At 39.5% G+C, this 22,183-nt stretch overlaps 1 protein-coding gene across 4 annotated transcripts in view; it reads right to left on the reverse strand.

Moving 5' to 3' along the window:
• Positions 1-22,183, reverse strand: part of EIF2AK3 (eukaryotic translation initiation factor 2 alpha kinase 3) — a 66,433-nt gene that overhangs the window by 29,209 nt on the left and 15,041 nt on the right. For all 4 annotated transcript variants that reach the window (XM_082851958.1, XM_082851959.1, XM_082851960.1 and 1 more), the window contains exons 3-5: positions 4,217-4,411; positions 2,034-2,167; positions 166-400 (exon numbers count right to left, since the gene is read on the reverse strand). In XM_082851958.1, the coding sequence (XP_082708084.1) occupies positions 166-400; positions 2,034-2,167; positions 4,217-4,411 (564 nt within the window). The remainder of the gene's footprint in view (positions 1-165; positions 401-2,033; positions 2,168-4,216; positions 4,412-22,183) is intronic.

Here is a 22,183-nt window from a genome sequence, read left to right on the forward strand (position 1 = left end):
TGACATTTTCTTAATAGTCATTCTAACACATGTAAAATCACAAATTTCTTAGAGCACAGAGAACAAGCTGAAAATCCAAATGGCAGTCACCTCCTTCTACCCAACATGTTTGGTCAAAGTGAGAAGGAAGAAACATAGTTATAAATTCTCAGTGGTTCTAGGTACCTGGTATTCCCACTCCAGATGTCCTCCTTTCTTACTAAAGGCCATAACTTTCCAATCAGCAACGGAGACCTTTATCACTGTGTCCATCACGGCAGCTTCCTGTTCTTCCACGTCTGAAATAATTTTAGACTGTTCTTTGTTTCCACTGGGCTTTAAGGTGCTTTCAATAAATCCGGCTCTAGTTTCCATGTCTGGAATATACCGAAGTTCAAAGTGGCCAACACTGAAATTCCACCTTAAATTTACAAAGGTGTGTTTTAGAAATTTACATTTAAATAAAGGACCAAATAATTAAGAACTCTTCTAGAGTGAAGAAGCAAACACTAAAATTTGGTGATGAGAAAAGGAACAACTCAACACAATCTTCTGGAAAGGAGCATGCTTGCTGATTTATGCCACAAGAGGGCGTAACTTGGTCCTGACCCTTTAGAAACAGTGGTTCTGAGAGTTGTGACCTGACAACGGCTACAGGACAGATTTTTCTCTTGAAATTAACAAATGTTCACATTTCTAAATCAGGGTAATTTTCTCAAAACACATCAGTCACCCTAAAATAAGGTAGCCTGCAGTCTGTCTTACTTCTTAATTAAAGTCTGGCACATTTTGTTCAAGTGCAGAGAAATTAACACATCCCAATAAACCAATGCAAAAGACAAGACGAAAGCTACTGATTTTAGATTTTTATGACAATACAGCCTCGAAAGGCAATGTGACCCAGTATACCAAGCCCGAAGGTCATACCACCTCAGCTTCAATCTCAAATCTCTACTGACTGAGATCTGGCCAGTCATTTAACCTTCTCTGAGTTTCAGTGTCCATATCCAGAAAGTGGTATTAGCAATGTTTCCTCTATAACTAATACACAGGAAAATCACTTATCTGTTGACACTATAATGGTCTTGACACTAAGATATAAAATGGCCCTAGAATTCCGACATCTGTTAAAAAATAGATACTTAAGGAATATGGATCTTAGATGCCAGACTCTTCCCATTCTGATAACTCAAATTCTGTTAAGCTGAACATCTGCTCCTATGCTAGCAAGCACTCAAACACTTAAGGAAACAAAATCCCATCAGGATAAAGAAGGTTGGGTCGCCAGCAGATACAAAGTCCAGGGAATGCAGAAAGAATACATTCTTCACTGAATTTGAGAAAACAGTTTTCAGGAAAGGAAACTGAATTAGACTGCATCAGATTAGACAACATCTGAAAGTCTGGTTCACTTTCAAAAGATAAAGATGGGATCTCAAATTCTCTTTACTGCGCAGCAATTTAAAATTTAAATATTAGGTTTTGAAAAGTCAAGCATGAGATTTACCACCAGCATATCTAATTCAATCACATTACTTTAAATGTAAAAATTTACATTATTTGAAAAAGGAAACAAAACAGTATTTGACCAAATAAATTAGGTTTTAACACTTTAAGAAAATACACTAAAATATTATTTTATAATTGAGGTGGTGGTCACACAAACCATGAAACCACCTACTAGAGAGAACTGCAGGGTCAAACAGACCCAAAGCACATCAGCTTTGTCTTAAGAGTTTTCTGCATTCTGCAAAGAACTTGGATCAGTGAGATTGCTATGAAAAATATCATTAACCTAAGACTAAGCTAATATAGAGTCACTGTATGGGACTCCTCTTCGTTACCATATCCTGAAGCACATGGTGAGAAGTTCGCTTCAGGATCTGTTAATAATCACGAAGCTGTTTTAAATTTAGGGGCTTCATTTCTCTTAAAGGAGTAGTATGCTTTTGGGGCAACAAAATAGTTCAGAAAATCTCCACAAAGAAAAAGCTGATGAATTCTGGTCTCGTTGTACTTCTAAACACCAACAGCAACATTATCTGAATACACACTTCTCACTGCCACTACGAGGGCCGACGGCTCTAACGGTTTTCTGGGTGCGCTGCAGAAGCAGGATATCTTCTTCTTGTTCCATTTCATCATTATCCCATTGGCGACAACCCAAAGCTGAACAGATGTACCTCACCTGAAAAGACACATGTAAAATTAGTAAAGAGAACAAGTTACAGGAGATCAGAGACAGTAAAAGACTCTCAACAGTTTTATAAAAAGTAAAAGGAAATTGAGGAAATGTGTAAAAAGTAGCCAAGCATTAAGAAGCAACAGCTAGGGGGCTTCCCTGGTGGCTCAGTGGTTAAGAATCCACCTGCCAATGCAGGGGACACGGGTTAGAGCCCTGGTCCGGGAAGATCCCACTTGCTGCAGAGCAACTAAGCCCGTGAGCCACAACTACTGAGCCTGTGCTCTAGAGCCCGCGAGCCACAACTACTGAGCCTGCGTGCTGCAACTACTGAAGCCCACGTGCCTAGAGCCCGTGCTCCACAACAAGAGAAGCCACCGCAATGAGAAGCCCGTGCACTGCAACAAAGAGCAGCCCCCACTCGCTGCAACTAGAGAAAGCCCAGGTGCAGCAAGCAACAAAGACCCAATGCAGCCAAAAATAAATAAATAAATAAAATAAAAAATACAGTTTCTGTTAAAAAAAAAGGAAGCAACAGCTATACTATATAGCACAGGGAATGCCACTCAATACTCTGTCATGGCCTATGTGGGAAAAGAATCTAAAAAAGAGTGGATATATGTGTATATATCACTGATTCACTTTGCTGTACACCAGAAACTAACAAAACATTGTAAATCAACTGTACTGCAAAGAAATTTTTTAAAATAAATAACCTGAAAAAGAAAAAAAAGCAACAGCTAGATTACCACCAACTCCTAAAAATGAAACATTTAGAACCATAAAAGTACCAATGAATATTTATTTCGGGGAATAAGTCTTACTTTGAGCATTTCCATGGAAGAAATGGATAACTAGTTGTGATCTCTTAGTAATAATATCATTAATAAAATTCTAGGTGAATTAAAAAAAAAAACTTCAGAATTTCCATATGACGGAAATATTTAGTTTTTAAAAATCTGAACCTTTTCTAACAGCTGCAGTATTTTCAAGTACTTCTTTGAAAACTTCACTCAAAGGAAAAGGAAGATTCTTTGGAATGATGTGACCAAATCCTCACAGAAAGAAGCATACCTGCTAGAATACCAGAATTTTGGAGCAGCACATCAAATCAGAGACCCAGGTGACGGGGTTCAATCCCATTGTTTTACAGATGAGAATACTGAAGGAAACAACGGATCACAAGGCCGCCTCAATACAATACACACGCAGGTGGCTGGAGAGTGCAGAGAGGCTTGCAAAGGGCCTACGGGCCTAACACGCGGACAAGGGATCCTTAAAGTTTGAAAAACTTGAGGGCCAAGGATCTTTTTTCTATTCTTCCTTATTTTCGTCTTGAGTCTATAGACAAATATTCAAGTATCAACGTATTAAGGGGTTAAAAAGAGATTTTTACCTTTCCAAAACGCATGGTTTTAATTAGTTATTCCCCATGATGGAGTTTTAAGACCCAATCTTAGAAGCAGATCATCTCCTAAGAGCTAATAATGGAGAAAGTCTAGGTCATTAACAGTATGACTTTTTCTTCACACAGATCTAAGTCAAATCTAACCTTGAAGTTTCTGAACTTTTGAAAGTCTTGGTTTTCTCATCTGTAAAATGAGTACAAACTTGCCTCTTGCACCCTCTTACAATAGGCTCAAATAAGTAGAGAAATAAGTAGTAGCAATTATTCTTATCATCAGGATTATTATTATTCTTTGGAGGGTTCCTCATCTATCCAAATGAAAATTGTAAAATGTAACCATTAGAAATATTGTGATGATTTCAAAATAAGGCAAGAAGAATGCACCTGACATACAGTAGACCACAGTTATTCATTCTCTTCCCCCTGCTATTCCTGGCTCTGCTGTTCATTCTGTTATCTTGGATAAATTTAGTTTCTCTTAATAATATTCCCCCTTTCTCCTTCACAGTTCTTTTATCAAAAGAAATGATATCCTCAGGGGAAAATTATTACAAAGCTCAACCAGTAATAGTATAGTTAAAGAAATTATCTCTTCTATTCCTATTTATTTTGATTTCTCCCCAAACAAACGGAACATTTTTACTCACCTTTCCGCTATATGCACTGAGTCCATATGTAGTGAGAGACTTTCCTCCAACCAAGACAACATCATCTCCAAATTTATAAGAAGATTCAAGAAGCGATTCAACTGTAAACGGAACTGTTTCCATGCTCTCACGGTCCCGGTCCCACTGGAAGAGGTCTCCATCCAGGGAAGGAATGATCATCTTATTCCCAAATACCTAAAATAAAAAGCTAACTTTTAAAAGGATTTTATGAATGGATAAAAAAGATGTGGGTCATGTAAACAATAGAATACTACTCAGCCATAAAAAGAATGAAATACTGCCATACTAGAGATTATCATACTAAGCAAAGTAAGACAGAAAGAGAAAGACAAATATCATATAATATCGCTTATATGTGGAATCGAAAACACAACACAAATGAACTTATCTACGAAACAGAAACAGACTCACAGACATAGAGAATAGACTTGTGGTTGCCAAGGGGGAGAGTGGGTGGGGAGGAATGGTTTTGGGAGTTTGGAATTAGCAAATGCAAACTAGTATATATAGGATGGATAAACAACAAGGTCCCACTGTATAACACAGGGAACTATATTCAATATCCTGTGATAAACCACAGTGGAAGAGAATATGAAAAAGAATATATATATGTATAACTGAATCACTTGGCTGCATAGTAGAAATTAACACAACATTGTAAATCAACTATACTTCAATAAAATAAATCTTAAAAAATAAATTAATAAAAGGATCTGAACTGTAAGAGTAGGAACTAAAAGCCGTAGTCTCTCACCGGAGGTACTCAGGCCTCCTGAGCAGCATATGAAACGGCACAGTTCATCCACCAAAAGCAACTTAAAAGAACCACCCATCTCTCCTGGGACCCACAGGTACACTCCAGTCTGGTTTTCCTCGAACTCTGTTTGCCACGAGCCAAGCGTGTTCCATAAAAATAAGGGAATTACTAAGGAGAGTTCTGTGACCAAGTGAGTTCAAGAAGAGGTTATTGGGCTTCCCTGGTGGCGCAGTGGTTGAGAGTCCGCCTGCCGATGCAGGGGACACGGGTTCGTGCCCCGGTCCGGGAGGATCCCACATGCCGCAGAGCGGCTGGGCCCGTGAGCCATGGCCGCTGAGCCCGCACATCCGGAGCCTGTGCTCCGCAATGGGAGAGGCCACAACAGTGAGAGGCCCGTGTACCAAAAAAAAAAAAAGAAGAGGTTACTGTGGGAGTTCTTACAGTGATTACTATGTTAACATATAATATGATTTTCTAGTAAAGGGATAGTTTATGCAGCACTTTCCAAGTCTATTTTATCCAGGCCAATTACCATCATAGGTTCAGATCCAAGGAACACAGGTTGATTTACGCAGCATCCCATTCTTTCTTTTATTCACTTTCTCAGATCTGCTATGAGCTAGAAGCCTGGTAACCAAGCTTACTGATTTAATGCTCTTAGCTGTCCTTCCTTCTTTTATCAATGTTACCTGAGGGCCTACTACATGCTAGGGACTATTCTGTTGCTGAGGATACACCAGGGAGCAAAACAAATTAAAAAAACAAAACAAACCCTGCCATTGTGGAGCTCAAACTCTGGTATCGGGGGATAAACAACGTAATAAATAATTACAGAGTATGTTGGGTGTTAAATGCCATAGTGAAAAAAATAGAACAAGATAAAGGGGGAATGGATAAATGTGTGCATGGGAGGGGACAGGACTTGTCAGTAACGGTTAAGTTCAGGGTAGGCCCCATTGAGAAAGTAATATTTGAGCAAAATCTAAACATAAGCGTTAACCCTGCTGATACCTGCGGAACAGCCTTTGCAAAGGCCTTAAGGGGGAAGTGCACTGTGAGGAGGAAAGGGAACAGGTTGTAGAGGCAAGGATGGAGGTGGGGAGAGCAAGCAGAAGGCCGGAGATGATAATGGTGGTGCTGGTGGTGGGCTACAGTGCAGCTGTTGCCTGCGGTTAGATTTGGCATATAACTGGAAGGTAAAGCCAACAGGATTTCATGGTGGATTCCCTGTACGGAATGAGCGGAAGAAAAGCGCTCAGGATGACTCTAAAGATTTTGGCCAAGAAAATCTTGTTTCTTGAGAAAGAGTTAAATTAGTACATGACTTTGTGACACTGGCCTTCTGGCATTTCAAAACAGACACAACTCGGGAATTCCCTAGTGATCCAGTGGTTAGGGCTGGGCACTGTCACTGCGGTGGCCCGGGTTCAATCCCTGGTCGAGGAACTAAGATCCCGCAAGCCGCACAGCGCGCCAAAAAAACACAAGAAAACAAAACAGACACAACTTGACTTATTTCAGCTAATGACACGATTATTTTCCTGATCGTCAAGGCTCAAAAATCTGGAAAAAGAGACTATGAAAGAAGCATGAGTTTAAAAACCAGAAAACCTCCAGACAAATGTCGATTTGCTTTTTTAAACAAAATTTCTCTATGGACTTCTTTGTTCCTTAAGCAGCAGAATTCCTTTCTTTAAAGGGATACTTACGGGGATATTTTAAAGAGATCCTTTTCAGTCACAAAGTGTTCTCCATTGATGCTCAGCTAATATATCCCTCCCCCCTCCCCCACCCCAGCTGTGCCCCACACCCCTGCGGTTCTAGAAGACAGGTTGAAAAACACGGCTCTAATCCACTTCTTTCCTTCATTTTGTAGTTCAAATCCTCGTATCTCCTGCCTGAACTATTATAACAGCCTCTTTACAGTTCTTAACTGGAAATTCCCTCATCTAATCTCTGCATATCTTCTAGATTAATCCCTGAATCAGAGTTAAGCTTGTTATGACACTATTCAAAAATCCTCTCCATTATCTTCTTACTAAAGACCCCAATTCCTAACTCTGACATACATTCAAAGTCCTCTAAACGTGACCTCAAACAACCTTTTCCTTGTTGTCTTTCACTTTTCCCCCACGTGGGTGGAAATCAGGTGTCATTACTTAAGCAGGATGTTTAATGTTTTTACGGTTATTGTTCAGTTATGTCATTGTCAATGTCATTTCTTCTCCCTGGAACATCCTCCTGTACCAACCCTGCCCACTGAAACCCTATCTGGCCTTCAAGCTAGCATCACTTATGTTTTTGCTGTGAAATCCAAGAAAATTGTAGCAGCGTAAGTTCGCTGACAAAAGTCTTAATACTGCACTTTTTGCTGTAACTGTAAACTGAGACACCATTACGGTCTCAAAAATTGTTTATTGTACCTCTAACAAATATTTATCAGGTATACTAATGTGTATACATTTATGTTTATTCAGTGGCTGTAAAAGTAATGCACTCAAACCTAGTGCCCAGATTTTGTTATCTAATTCCATTCCCCACCGAAAGAACAAAGGCTCCTGAGAGAAACGGCTGCCTCCAGGGCTGGGGCAGGGCAGGTACAAGATGAGCCTTTAACATCTTATTAGTCTAAAAAGTAAAGATATGCACAAAAAAAGACGGAAACATGTCACTGACCACATCTGGAATTTAAGCACCAGAATGATTAAGTACTGATTTATAAAACATTGAAAACAAAATAAGGAATTTATGCATCCGCACTGATAACAAATAGATAAAATAAACAACATATGGGGGAGAAGAGAGGGCTTTTACTGCAATGAAATGCCAAATGTCTACTGGTAAATATGAAGGGAGGACTGGAGTTGGGAAAATTAGCATCTTGCAGACATCACAGTAAAGACTGCAACAGGCAAAAATCAGCCACGGTGTTAAATCTAGGTGAAAATGTGGATGAGGAGCAGGATATCTGCACTGTCTCAAAGTATCTTCCCACAGGGCTTCCCTGGTGGCGCAGTGGTTGAGAGTCCGCCTGCCGATGCAGGGGACACGGGTTCGTGCCCCGGTCCGGGAAGATCCCACATGCCACGGAGCGGCTGGGCCCGTGGGCCATGGCCGCTGAGCCTGCGCGTCCGGAGCCTGTGCTCCACAACAGGAGAGGCCACGACAGTGAGAGGCCTGTGTACCGCAAAAAAAAAAAAAAAAAGTATCTTCCCACAGACTGCTTATTAGTTACAAAAAGTTAAGAAAAACAAAACAGAAACAGTCATTATATAGTGGAGAATTCAGACAATACCTTGACTGGATGATCAAATGAGTGACAGACGTGATACCCTGAGAGAGGATGCAACACCAGCCATGCAGCGTTCTGAGCCAAGCATACACAGCCTGGATCTAATCACCGGGAAACATCAGACAAGCACAAAATGAGGAAAGTTCTATTTTTTTTAAATATCAGTAAAAGATAAGAGAGACTATATTCTTCAAAAATGTCCATGTCCCTATATACACTACCAAATGTAAAATAGATAGCTAGTGGGAAGCAGCCACATAGCACAGGCATATCAGCTCGGTGCTTTGTGACGACCTAGAGGGGTGGGATAGGGAGGGTGGGAGGGAGGCTCAAGAGGGAGGGGATATGGGGATATATATATATATATACATATAGCTGATTCACTTTGTTATACAGCAGAAACTAACACAGCATTGTAAAGCAATTATACTCCAATAAAGATGTTAAAAAAAAATGTCAACGTCATACAAGATAAAGTCTGTGGGGAAAAAAATCCAGATTAAAAGAGGTTAATGTAACAAGTAAATGTATTACCTGACCCTAGACTAGATGCTGTACTGGGAGTGGAGAACGCTATAAAAGACATTATTTAGGTCAACTGATGAAACTGGAATATGGACGGTAAAGTGTCCATATAAATTTATGAAGTTGATAACTGTACTGTGATTATGTAAGAGAACAGAGAAATTTCCTATTTCTATCAGGAAATGCACACTGAAGCATTCAGGAGTAAAGGGCTACAATGGATATTTATCTTTAGATGTTTCAAGGAAAAAAGAGTATGTATGGGGGATCTGGAGATGAGAGAGAGACACACAACTCAAATGATAAAGCAACACGTTTTGAGCAGATAAATCTGGGTATATAAGGGTTGGGTTTTTTTCATACCAAAAAGAGTGCAACTTTTTGTAGTGTGAAATTATTTCCAAATAAGAGGTTAAAAAGAAAAGAAAGATACTCAAGAGCCTTGAAGGGGCTCTGTAACTAAACTCAGAAGGCTAGACCATTAAACTGAAGGCTCATCATAATTCTGGATATTTAAAGATCTCCAACTACTACTTTTATTAAAAAAACATTTGATTTTTAGTAAGCTCTCAAATGACATCAGTATGTATGTATACCATACATACATATGTATACCACCTCATATTATCTTAGAATTTTAACATTACTATTTTATTCTTTGCTTTCTTATATTTCTTGATAACAACAAATAAAAGATTATGTTTTCAAAAATTAAAACTTTTTATTTTTATCTTTTGTAGAATGTCCAACTTGAGGCTGTCATTAAGAACAGATTTAGGTCATAGTTTATACACCCTACAGTAACAGTACTGTAGTATTTAGCCAATGTGGTCTCCCATTTTAAGTTACATATCAGTTAGAAAATCAAGTGTTTACTGTTCTCTACCTCCCATATTATGTTAGGCATTCTCTATTCCATTTACTAGAACAATAAATTCAAATTGTGATAAAATTAAAAAATAGGTGTTGTCTGGTAATGTCAACAGTACTACTGGTTGAGTACAAATAGGGAGAGCAGGTGTGCGTCACTACAAGAAAGAGGAAGAGGGGTTAGTGGGTCTCTAGTAAACAAGTAACATTTATTTTTACTTGTTTCCTTTTCCATTAAACAACTTCTTTTCCCCTAAAGAAGTAGCAGGTCCTTAGGGAACACAATGGCTTCTAAGTGCAACCGCCCCCAATCCCCCCAACAAAAAAACAAACCAGAAAATCTATCAAACAAATAGGAGCTAAAATTCATCATTGCTTCCAAATGTAAAAGAAAGCAAACTTATCTGCAATTAAAACTATGGCTTAAACAACCTAGAAGATTTCACGTGATTGACCATGTTGAGAAAAACTGCCTTATTTTAAAAGAAGAGTGCAAAACCCAAAACAGAAAAGCATTATGGTTCAATACTCAATCATGTCATATTGCTGGACTGTGATTTTAAAGTTCACTTTTAAATAGCTGCTCTTCACTAATTGGCTGCTTATGACTCATACCCACGGCTGCTAACCTCTGCACCAATCGCTGTGAAGTCTTTCAGGCTGCATCTGTGAAAGCAGATGGTGTGTTTTCCTTGAGAGCCACAAGAAGAGATATATGCCTGCAGTTCAGGTAGAGAGATGACATCACCCCTCAGAAGAGCATTACCTCACCCTCCCAGCATAGGAATGAGTCACCCGGAGAGTCAACTGCAAATCTCTTGGTATAAAAAAATGTGGGTTATGGTGATGCATTTTCCCATTCCACTGATTTGCCTCTGGAAGCAGCTATTCTGATTCGCTGCTCTGCATCTCAAGCTAATTATGTGACTTGCTTCCCACTTCAGTCATTTTTAAAAATACAAATGCTTGTCATTTGGGGTTTTTTCCTCTATTTGTTTTTCCCTGTTAATAATTTCAAAATAAAAGGTTTGTCAAATCAGCTGGCAAACTCGGTACCTAAGATCCAATCAAGGTCTTCAACCACGCAATCACAAAGCAGTTTAGTAAAGTAATTCAATTACCGTTTCTGAACAATCTCTAACTGGCATAATGAATACCAGTGGCACATGTAATCAAGGACTCTATTTGAAATCAAAATGTGAGATAAGAACTCTATTTTCAAGTGGCAGAAGGAACTTCAACTGAGAAAATAAAGGAAGTACTACTACTAAAATGAATATAACCAGCAATAAAAACAAAAATTCTTCTAATATGCAAAAATATATTTTCATTCAGTTCTTCCTTCTTTTTCTATGCAACTACCTCCCCACCCACCCATCCGCAACCTCCCACCATCAACACATACACTTTTGGGGGTACATTCAACTTTATTTTAACTTAATATGAAAGTTTTGAAACATAAAATGTAAAGAGATGCATATAATAAACCCCCATGTATCTGTCACCCAGTTTCAACAATCATCGACATTTTGCTACTCTCCACCCATCCACTACATATATTTGTTAATGAGAGTATTTTAAAGTCAATCACAGGCATCATGTCATTTCACCTATACATACTTCAGTATTCATTGCTGAGAAGCAACTACCATGCCAATGTTACATCTAACAGAAATAAGAGTAATTCCTTAAAATCATCTAATATTCAAATTTCCCTGATATTGCAAGACATACTATATAATTGGTTTGCTTCAACAAGGAACTTAAACTCCACATATTATATTTGATCCTTGTTTTCTCCCTATAAGGGCCCCTTTCATTCCTTTTTCCGTGCATTGATTTACTTGAGAAACCAGATTATTCACCCTACAGAATGTCCCACAGTTTGGATTTTGCATGTCACTTAACTTGTTCCTTTATTCCCTGTATTTTCTAAAGAAGTGTAATTAGGACTGGAGCTCTGATCTGATGCAGGTTTGATTTTTTTGGACAAGACTACTTCACAGGTGGTGCTATATACTTCCTACTATAACAGAGGTCAGCAAACGACAGCTCACGGGCCAAATCTGACCCAGTGCGTGTTTCTGTAAGCAAAGTTTTATTGGAACACAGGCATGCTCATTCATTTCTGTATTGTCTATGACTGCTTTCCCACTACAACTACAGAGACCGTATGGTCTGCAAAGCCCAAGATATTTACTATCTAGCCCTTTACAGAAAAAGTTTGCCAACCCCTGAGTTGTCGTATTTGTTACTATTAATCAGTGGATTTAAGGGAGTCAGCCTGACCCCTCCATTTTAAAGTGTCCCACCAACTTTTCACCATTTTAGTATCAATTGATGATCTACTACTTCAGTAAAATAATAAAATAATGACTTCTAATTCTATCATTCTTTCCACATTTATTAGCTAGAATTTTTCTATGAAGAAGAACTTTCCTCATTCGGCTGTGGAAGCTGGATTTGTATACACTAGCATTTTCTCAAGTAATGACTCACATTAAACACTTTCAAATCCACAAAGTTGTATCCAGTGTGTACCCTAACCAAGAAAGAGGGAAAACGATCACACTGGCCCTGACGGTTATAAAAGCCAAGTCCCAAATACAAGCTCAGCAGCAGTAAGAGTTAAAAGGGAGGAAGGGGGAAGAAACAGAGTGGAAAAAGCATGTGGAGAGATGCAGATTCATGAGACAGAGATAAGGAACAATGGAGATAGACCATCTGGGAAAAGGATGGAAAAAAACCAACTACTCTAGAATATTCATGAAAGGGACACCCTTTCTCCCTCCTACCTCAGGAACTCCAAGCATCCCTGGTATAATACAACAAATGATGCTTCCAATGATGAGCTCAGGACTTAGTTAAAAGATAAAAGTCACCAGGATTGGGAAGATGTAAGATACATGAAAAACATTTCATTGAAAGTGTTAAATTGTTGACTTTTTTTTGACACCTGGAAATCCCCTTTGCCCAGAACAATTACTTTCCTTGCCATGCTAGCTGTTTTGGAAACCGACGTAGGGCGAGGCAACAGCAGGCACCCAACGTATGAAATGGAAACGTGTCCACGCGGAGGTGACTGCGGCTCATCCAGCCCCATCCCTGACTCCACCAGCCGCTCACTGATGTGACCTTGGACAAAAACTAACACTCTACTCTTTGACAAAATGCCTCAAATTAACTTACTGCACTGGAGCCTCAAAAGCACTCTCCACAGCTTTTTGAAAAGGTATGTCTTCTGATCCCTAAACTACCAATGACTGTTTCTACCACTCTGGGGATCCACAGGCCTCCTGCTTTCCTCACTCCTTCCCCTGTCCCCCTCAATTCTTCGAGTCAAAACAGAAGGGTTTTTAACATTTTCTTTTGCTGTAAGACTTTCATTGAGACTTTGATGAATCACAGGGTTCTCTTAATGAGGCATCTGCATTGTTAAGTATCTATGTTTAGTAAATATTTATAAAGAATTCACACCAACTAACCATTGGGGAAATGTGGAAGAAAGCAGGAAAATCCCTAAAATCCTACAAAAGCCAATCTCTCCTTGAAACCCTTTCTTCTCTCTGACTCATCACTCTCTACCTGAATTTTAAAATGTTAGGGAGGGACGTCCCTGGTGGTGCAGTGGTCAAGAATCCGCCTGCCAATGCAGGAGACGTGGGTTCGAGCCCTGATCTGGGAAGATCCCACATGCTGCGGAGCAACTAAGCCCGTGCGCCACAACTACTGAAGCCCGCGCGCCTAGAGCCCGTGCTCTGCGACAAGAGAAGCCACCGCAGTGAGAAGCCTGCGCACCACAAAGAAGAGTAGCCCTGCTCACCACAACTAGAGAAAGCCCACACGGCAACCAAGAACCAACGCGGCCATAAATAAATAAATAGACAGATAGATAAATATCTTTCTAAAAAAATTTTTTTTAAATGTTAGGGATTCTGAAAATTTGGCTGGAGGTCATCTTCTCACCCTACTCTCCTTCCAGGTTATTGCTCCTCTCAGCTCCCAGGACACGAACACTTCTAACTTTTCTCTTCAGCCCAGACTTTTCCTCTGAGAGCACCAGACCCCCATATGCACAGGCTTTCTTAACATCTCTGTTAAGGTCACTCAAGATCAAGGTCACTCGGCACTCAACGCATGTAAACAAATTTATTTTCTCCCTCTCTATACCTGTTCCTTTTCGTTTTTCTTTTTTTTTAAAGGGGCCGGGGAGCAGTCTCGGAGGACACTTTTATTTTTATTTATTTATATATTTTTGGCCACACCAGCGGCTTGTGGGATCTTAGTTGCCTGACCAGGGATTGAACCCCGGGCCCTCGGCAGTGAAAGCATGGAGTCCTAAATAATGGACTGCCAGAGAATTCCCCCACCTGTTCTTAATTTACTACTAATTTCTCCTTTGGTCTTTTCATTTCATAAAGACGTCCCTCCTTAAACTTCTCTTCAATCCATCACTTCACTTCCCTCACTTCCCCGGTCACCTTATCATCCCCATCTGTACTAGACCTGGTCTCTTAACTAGTCTTCCCACTTCTGCTCTTCTTCCTCTTCCAGTCCATTCTCTACGGTCAGTAGAGACTGACTATGTAAGTGGTCAGTAGTCAGCAGACTACAGGAGAGACTGATTCTAGAAGGATTTTAGGGATTCACCTGCTTTCTCCCAGATTGAGCATTCCTGCTGCAATGCCTTGATGCCAGCCGTTCCCCCTCCCAGAGCAGTCCTTCCCAGCCTCTCTACCCATTTCTTGCAGCTCTTTCTCCTCATAGGATCTCAGTCATAAACATAATTTCTTCTGAGAAGCCTTCTCTGACTTCCCAGCTGGGAGGTCAGGTATCCTTGCTAAGTCTCTCTTAGTTCTACCTGTCCTTGTGACAGTTACCACAACTCAATTATGATACTGACATTATAATCATTTCATATCCGGCTCCACAGTGTGTCATGTAAGTTCCATGATGGCAAGGATCTCATCTGTCCTGGGCATTGTTGTACCCCAGCGCACAGCCCTGCAGGATCCCCTGTCCCCTTAAACACCAGTTCAGTTTTGGACGTGGTAAGTTCAAGTACCTTTGAGTCTCTCACTAGGGTTAAGAAGCAGTTAAGTGCTCACAATGTGCTGAGCGCCATGCTAAAGTCTGCTCTCTATATGAGGTCTTTGAGTGATTATTCCTGATAAAGCACATTAAGAATTATAATGATTAGGGCAGAAAATGCAAACACATTGGTAAGTATTGAGGCATTTCAAAAGGCATGAATTATTGGAAAGGGGGCAAGAAATAAGCACAAGGATCTAGGGTTGAGTCTCTGTTTTACTCCATCAGACAAACCTCTGAACCATTCTGAGCCCCAATTTTCTCATCTGGAAAATGGGGGTTAATAAGAGTATTTTATAAGGCTATGTTAAGGAATAAATAAGAATGGATTTGATGTCACTTTGCAAACTATAAAGTGCTACTCAAGCAATACTTGTCAAGTAGATGTAATGATCCAGGGCTGTTATTTTGAACCTCTAAGGTAATTCGTGTGTGAGTGCATATATACGTATACTTGTTAAAGAAAAAAGTTAAAAACGAAAATACAAACTCTTAATCTGACTATCTATAAATTCATCATGAGCCTTCTTTCATCCTCAATAAGGAAACTTCAGAAATGACTATGGTTCATTAACACTAAATTTCACATATTGCAAAAAAGCTTTTAGAATTCAAACAGTCGCTCCAAAAGTAAATTCAAGGAGAGAGCAGAAAGCTTAATTATGCCATGTCAGTAACAGTTGGCCCTTGAATGTGCGTTTGCACTGCAGGAATCCACTTACAAGTGAATTTTTGTCACTAAGTACATACTCCAGTACTCCACGATCCACGGTTGAATTTGCGAACATGGAACCGTGGATACAGAGGCCCACGGAGAAGTTATGTAGGATCTTCCACAGCATGAAGGGTTGGCACCCCTATCCCCAAAGTTGTCCAAGAGCCAACTGTATCTCTTTCCCAATCCTGAATTCACAACACCCATCTAAAAACAAAGTCTTAAAACTATATAAAGATGAGTTTGATATAAGAATTAAATACATCAAACTGTGACCAGTCTTTGACTCACCAGAAATCTCTATCAGCCCTAAAATTCTCCTTTGAATATAGAAGTTCTGAAGGTTCATAAAGTACTTTATTGGCCAAAAAGATAAACAATATTAAAGAGAAGTTAACAGGTATATTTTTGTATATTTTAATTCTTCAAAAATGTTGCACTATATATCGAACACAAAATGGTAACTCTTAAAGTAAAATGAACAACTGACCAGACTACTAGTTGACAAAATTGACTATTTGTGACTTTATGAGAAAAAAAAAAAGATGTTCCAACATTGTTGTGTTGAGGAAACAATTTTTTAAACATTTCCCTAGATTTCAAGGAAAACATTGAAATTACCATGACGGGGAAAGTAAAGGAAGCTTATCTGCTGAAAGTAAAGTGTTCCCAGGAATCTTACCTCAAAGACTAAGGAGGAGGCATCATGGTTTACAACTAGTTATGTGATCTAAACGTGAGGGATTATGAGATCTTTCAGTAGATCTGGATATTAGTCGAAGAAGGCATCCCATGTGACATGCTTAAAAGGAAATGTAGGTTAAAAAAAAAAAAGAAAGAAAATGCAGAAGAAAAAAGAAATCCTGAAGTGAGTTGGTATTTATGATCATCAAAGATTGTGAATTATTAACCAAGAGCAGTGAGATACCAAGTAGATAGTTATTATTTCATTCTTTCTTTCCTTAACCTATAGTCAACCTACAAAACAAAATACCTCCAGGAAAACAACCAGGTTAATTTCTGAAGTATACTTTTTGCATTCACGGTGAAAAATACAGATTTAAGTACCTATCTTTGCCTTCACTTCGATTATTATTCATTCATAAAGGAGATAAATAATGTGCACAAGAAGTCAATTTCCTACAAAACAGAGTCAAATCAATGTCTCACTTGGCAACATGTGTGCTGGCATAAATCGATTTAGTTCACAGCACTGTTTTCAGCCATGCTAAGGGATTAATAAAACAAAATTAAATCAAAAAACTGTTTCATTTCTATCATTAAAAGAAAAGCAATTAACCTAAGCAATTATTGAAATATTGGCTTGCTCCGTGATTGACAGTGACTTTTCCAAATAAACCACCATCTGAGAGGGTGCTCATCTAAGGCTCAAATGGTGCTAGTTTATGTACAGATGAAAGACTGCCAGATGACCAGACATCTTTCAGTACAGACGATCTTTAAAACAGATTACAGATCCTCTTTTAATAAAGCAATACTTAAAACGGTCTACTGATGGACCCTCGGTGAACAAATCTAGTAGCCATTAAAAGTGTGCTCTTTTCAAAAGACCCCCCCCAACCTGTGAAGGCCCTTCTTCATGACTGCAGCCTGACTCTGCAGTGCGCAGGCTGGAAAGCTTCAGCATCATAGCTGTCTGTTTCTGCACCTGTCTGAAACAGAAAGGCGGTGTGTCCCTTGGGGAGAAACATGCCTAAAATAAAATAAAACAAAACCCCAAACTCTAACTATAGACTTATAAGAGAGTTGTTTGTTCTTTTTAAGAGGAAAAAAAAAAAAAGGACATTTTAACAGAAAACTGAAACAAAAAACAAATATGGTATCTCTAAATAAGGAAAAGGTAAAGGTATTGTCTAAGGACAGACTAGTTATATATACACAATTATAACATGCATTCTAAATACAGATAAGGAAGAAGGTCTTTGTATTTATAAATGTGTTCCAAAACACAGAGAAGTAGACAGTTCAAGGACATTATGTCTACTTAGATTTGGTGAACTGTGATCCAAATGCCACCCAGAGGGCTTCCCTGGTGGTGCAGTGGTTGAGAGTCCGCCTGCCGATGCAGGGGACACGGGTTCGTGCCCCGGTCCGGGAAGATCCCACATGCCGCAGAGTGGCTGGGCCCGTGAGCCATGGCCACTGGGCCTGCGCGTCCGGAGCCTGTGCTCCGCAACGGGAGAGGCCACAACGGTGAGAGGCCCGAGTACCGCAAAAACAAAACAAACAAACAAACAAATGCCACCCAGAGACCCCAAAGAAAAACTATGCTGATATGTCACAAAACAGAATTTTAAGACAATCAATGAGGAACCACTGCCAAATCTCCTTAGGGCTTTTTCAAGGCTGAATCTGCATATAAATTAACAGTGGAAAGCAAATCAGATTTTACCTCAGGTGGTCCTTCTGAAAATTAAAAACAAAATTCTTAGCTATGATCAAAAGTATTAGATGTAGAACCTAGGGGCACATGTTAAAGGTAGCAGAGTAAACCTTAGGTTCATCATTTATTCTAACACACACACACACACACACACACACACACACACACACACACACACACAGTTTTAGCTCGGTTTGTTCAGTATTCTTTTGAGGAAGCTTATAAACACCTAGTCAAGAGAAAAGAGTGGCAAGTCAGGTCTGTGTCCCATGGCGCCTCAACCTTCCGGCAGCATACAATGCATAACGCAACTGTCAATCTCTCTTATCCTTTGGGAACTTATTTTTTTCCTTAACATAATCAAAACATGACTAAAGCAAAATAATAAACTATTTTATATGCTTTTGGATCAGAAAAGGTTAAGGACATCATGAAAGCAGGCTGACAGGCAATGAGATATGTACCTAACGGTAATGGATTTGTGCCATTTTTAAAAGAATCCTTAAATGTAGTAAAAGGGGAAGTTAAAAAATTCCTCGAGATAATTTATATGGGTGTTTCATGTGTTTGATGGTACCTGAGTCCTGAAGTTAGGACAATCTTTAGAAATTTAGTCCCTGGTGGTCCAGTGATTAAAACTCCGTGCTTCCGCTGTAGGGGGTGTGGGTTCGATCCCTGGTCAAGGAACTAAGATCCCACATGCTGCACAGCGCAGCCAAAAAATTTTAAAAAACAAGAAGAAATTTAGTCCAATCCATAATTTTACAGAGAAGGAAATTAAAGCTCTACTGAAATAATTAGCCGGGTCACAGAGCCAGTTAACAGCAGCATCAATACTAGAACTGCAGCCTCCGAATCCCAGTGCCTCCTCCACATCACACGGCCTACAAGGTTCCTGTGATGCTCTTACTTTATTATTCTAGCAAAAGTACATGTGATCCGTAACCAATTCCTCTATCATTAATAACTTAAAAATTATTATACAGCCTATCAAATCCTTTAGGCTTCAGCTTCTCATTAGATAAGTCACTTTAAGAATCAATGCACAGAGAATACATCTTCCCTGGCCTTCTGAGTTTAATTGGTTTCATCCTTGTACCACTCTTGATGAAAGGGTGGAGAAACTGACATTCTAATAGAGGAGTCTCCAAACGGAACCTCCAATTGTCACCTGGGTGGTTCCTGCTACATCTCCCCACCAGTTCCTGCCTGCTGTACCCAGCTCTCCTCTGCACACTACCTGTCCTAGCAAACGCTAAGCTTCAGACAGAGAAAATGAACTATTTCTCCCAAAAAGTTAGGGACCATCATAAAATTGTCTATCAGATGCATTTAGAAGGGTACTGCATCCAATCCGGGGCATTTCAAATAGCAGTTTTTGTTCCTCTTTTGGTGGTGTTTTGTCCTGCTTCTGAACATAACTTCTAGATACTGAGCGATACACACCTTGCTGAATAACAGGTGACCCAAGCTCGAAATACAGTCCTCTCTCCTTGTTAATGTTTATAACCTTACGAATACTCTCATAATGGTGATATTTCTATTATATACTAGATCAGTCGTTCTCAAAATGCGGTCTGTGGATTCTGTTTGAGGTGCAGAGGGTCAAATGGTTTTCATAAGAAGGTGCTATTTGCCTTTCCCTGGGGTGCTATTTGCATTGATGGTATAAAAGCAACGGTGACTAAAGCATGAATAAGGTAACAGACTCATAGTCCTCGCATCTTCACTGTCACACACTCGCAGCAAAAAAAAAAAGAAGAAAAAAGTTTCACTCGAGAATGTTCTGATGAAACAATAAAAGTTAATTTCATTAAACTGTGACCTGAGTACATATATTTTTACTATTCTGCCCGACTAACCAGGAGGTGTGCATTAAGGACTTCTGCCACAAACTGAAGCATGTTTTGAGGAAAAGCACTTGCGTGACTGAGTTTTGAGCTGAAACTAGTGGCATTGCTCACAAAGCTCCATTTGCACTTGAAAAATTGAGAGAAAAGCTACAGTGATGAGACTTGGGTATTTGGCAGACGTTTTCTCGAAAATAAAGTGAACCTCTCACTTCAAGGAAAACAACTGACTGTGTTAATGATAAAATCCAAGTTTTCAAGCGAAAATTAGAATTTTGGAATAGCTGTATCTACCCATGTGAGCTTGACAGCTTCCCAGTACTGGAAGACTTTTCTGATGAGATCAGTGGTGACAGTAAAAAATTTGAGTTTACAAAATATTCTATAAGGAAATATGTCAACATTTGGAAGATCTGTGTAACTCAGTGAATCAATATTTTCCAAATGATGTTAGAAAACCATGCACGAGTAAAAGGCAAGACAGACCAATGGATGTTACTGGTACAGAGTACAACAGTTCATTGATATGGTTTCACATTCCGTGGTGCAACTAACCTTTCAGAAACTTCCACTTGTTCTCGTGTAGAACCAAAAAAGAATGATCACAATCAACTGAAAAGGCTACTAAAATACTCCCTTTCTCCCCCTACATACGAATTTTATTCTTCATACAGTTCAACCAAAACAACATATCGAACGCAGAAGCATACAGGAAAATCAAGTTGTCGTCTATTAAACTGGAAATTAAAGAGATTTGCAAAAATATAAAACAATGCCACTTTTCTCATTGAATTAGTTTTTGGGGAAATACACTTTTTCTTTCTTTTCTTTCTAAAGATTTTTTGATGTGGACCATTTTTAAAGTCTTCATTGAATTTGTTACAATATTGCTTCTGTTCTGGTTTTCTGGCCCCAAGGCATGTGGGATCTTAGCTCCCTGACCAGAGATCGAACCCACACTCCCTGCACTGGAAGGTGAATTCTTAACCACTGGACCGCCAAGGAAGTCCCCACTTGTTCTTCATAAAAATATATTATTTATGCTATGTGCAATGCAATGGGGTTCTTTTGTTTTTTTGGGTTTTTTTTGCAGTACTCGGGCCTCTCACTGTTGTGGCCTCTCCCGTTGCGGAGCACAGGCTCCGGACGCGCAGGCTCTGTGGCCATGGCTCACGGGCCCAGCCGCTCCACGGCATGTGGGATCTTCCCAGACCGGGGCCCAAACTCGTGTCCCCTGCATCGACAGGCGGACTCTCAACCACTGCGCCACCAGGGAAGCCCTGTTTTAATTTTTAATGTGGCTTAAGTTTAGATAGATATAACCCATGGGGAAGAAAGCTCTTTGGATCTCTTCGTAATTTTTAAGAATGTAAAGGGTCCTGAAACCATAAAGTTTGAGATCCACTGTACTGGATGAACAGCCTGAGTTGTAAAGGGGAGGAACATACAAGATGTAGAAAGAGCTCCAGAGCAGGTAGAGTGGAGTACAGTCAGGCAAGCCTGGTTTAATCCCAGCTCTACCATGTAGTCGGTCTGTGACTTAAAGCAAATAACTTCTCTGAGCTTCCTATTCCTCTTCTGTAAAATGACACCAGCATATCAACCTCAGGAGGATGGCTGTGAGGATTACAGGGTGTGTAAAGTACATTGTGTGTATATTACAGCTCTGGGAACAATGCTGTCATTAGCATATCTACACAGTAAACACACAGTCTCAAGAAATGGTCCCAAGAACTTAGGGCAGTAGTGATCTAGTAAAATTTTTTGTGTGTAAAGTAGGAAATTAAAACCTAAATAATGCAAAGAGGTCTCAGAATTCTTTCCCTGAAATGGAAAGCGGTCAGTGAGCTTTGCATTTATTGTGTAAAGGTGACACAAACTTTTAAAATATGCTTGCAATTCAACATTTCAAAGCATTCTACCCAAAGGATCAAGGGTTGGGGGTGAGTGGGAAGAAGGATACTTAAAACAAGAGAGACCTAACAAACCACAGAAAATGGTAAGGACTGGGGATGGTGAGAATATTCAACTGTAGTTTAAAAAACAGCTAATAGAATTGCATGGTAAGAAAATCTTCAAGCTCGACTAGCTGCTTAATTTAAACACGCTCAATGGCACTCAGGTTATTACGACTATTTGTCATATCATGCAGTGTATGTTTTTGTGAGTGTGCACACTTTAGTTTATAGAAACACACGTGCTTTGCACCACTACAACACACTATAATGTTACCTCAGATGTAAACAGCTTACAATCTTCTGATTTTGCTCATCACCTTTCATGTCTAGTTTGAAAATAAAGCACAATGTGCATACCCAAGCATAACCTCAGGACACAAATAAATGAATATTCAGGTCTGAGTAGTAATTCATTTGACTATGACATCCAATTCAAACTTTTTAAGGCAATTTACAATCAAAGTGTTATTTATATTAATAATTC

Source organism: Leucopleurus acutus (genome assembly GCF_964270905.1).
Source record: "Leucopleurus acutus genome assembly, chromosome: 12".
Lineage (NCBI taxonomy): Eukaryota > Metazoa > Chordata > Mammalia > Artiodactyla > Delphinidae > Leucopleurus > Leucopleurus acutus.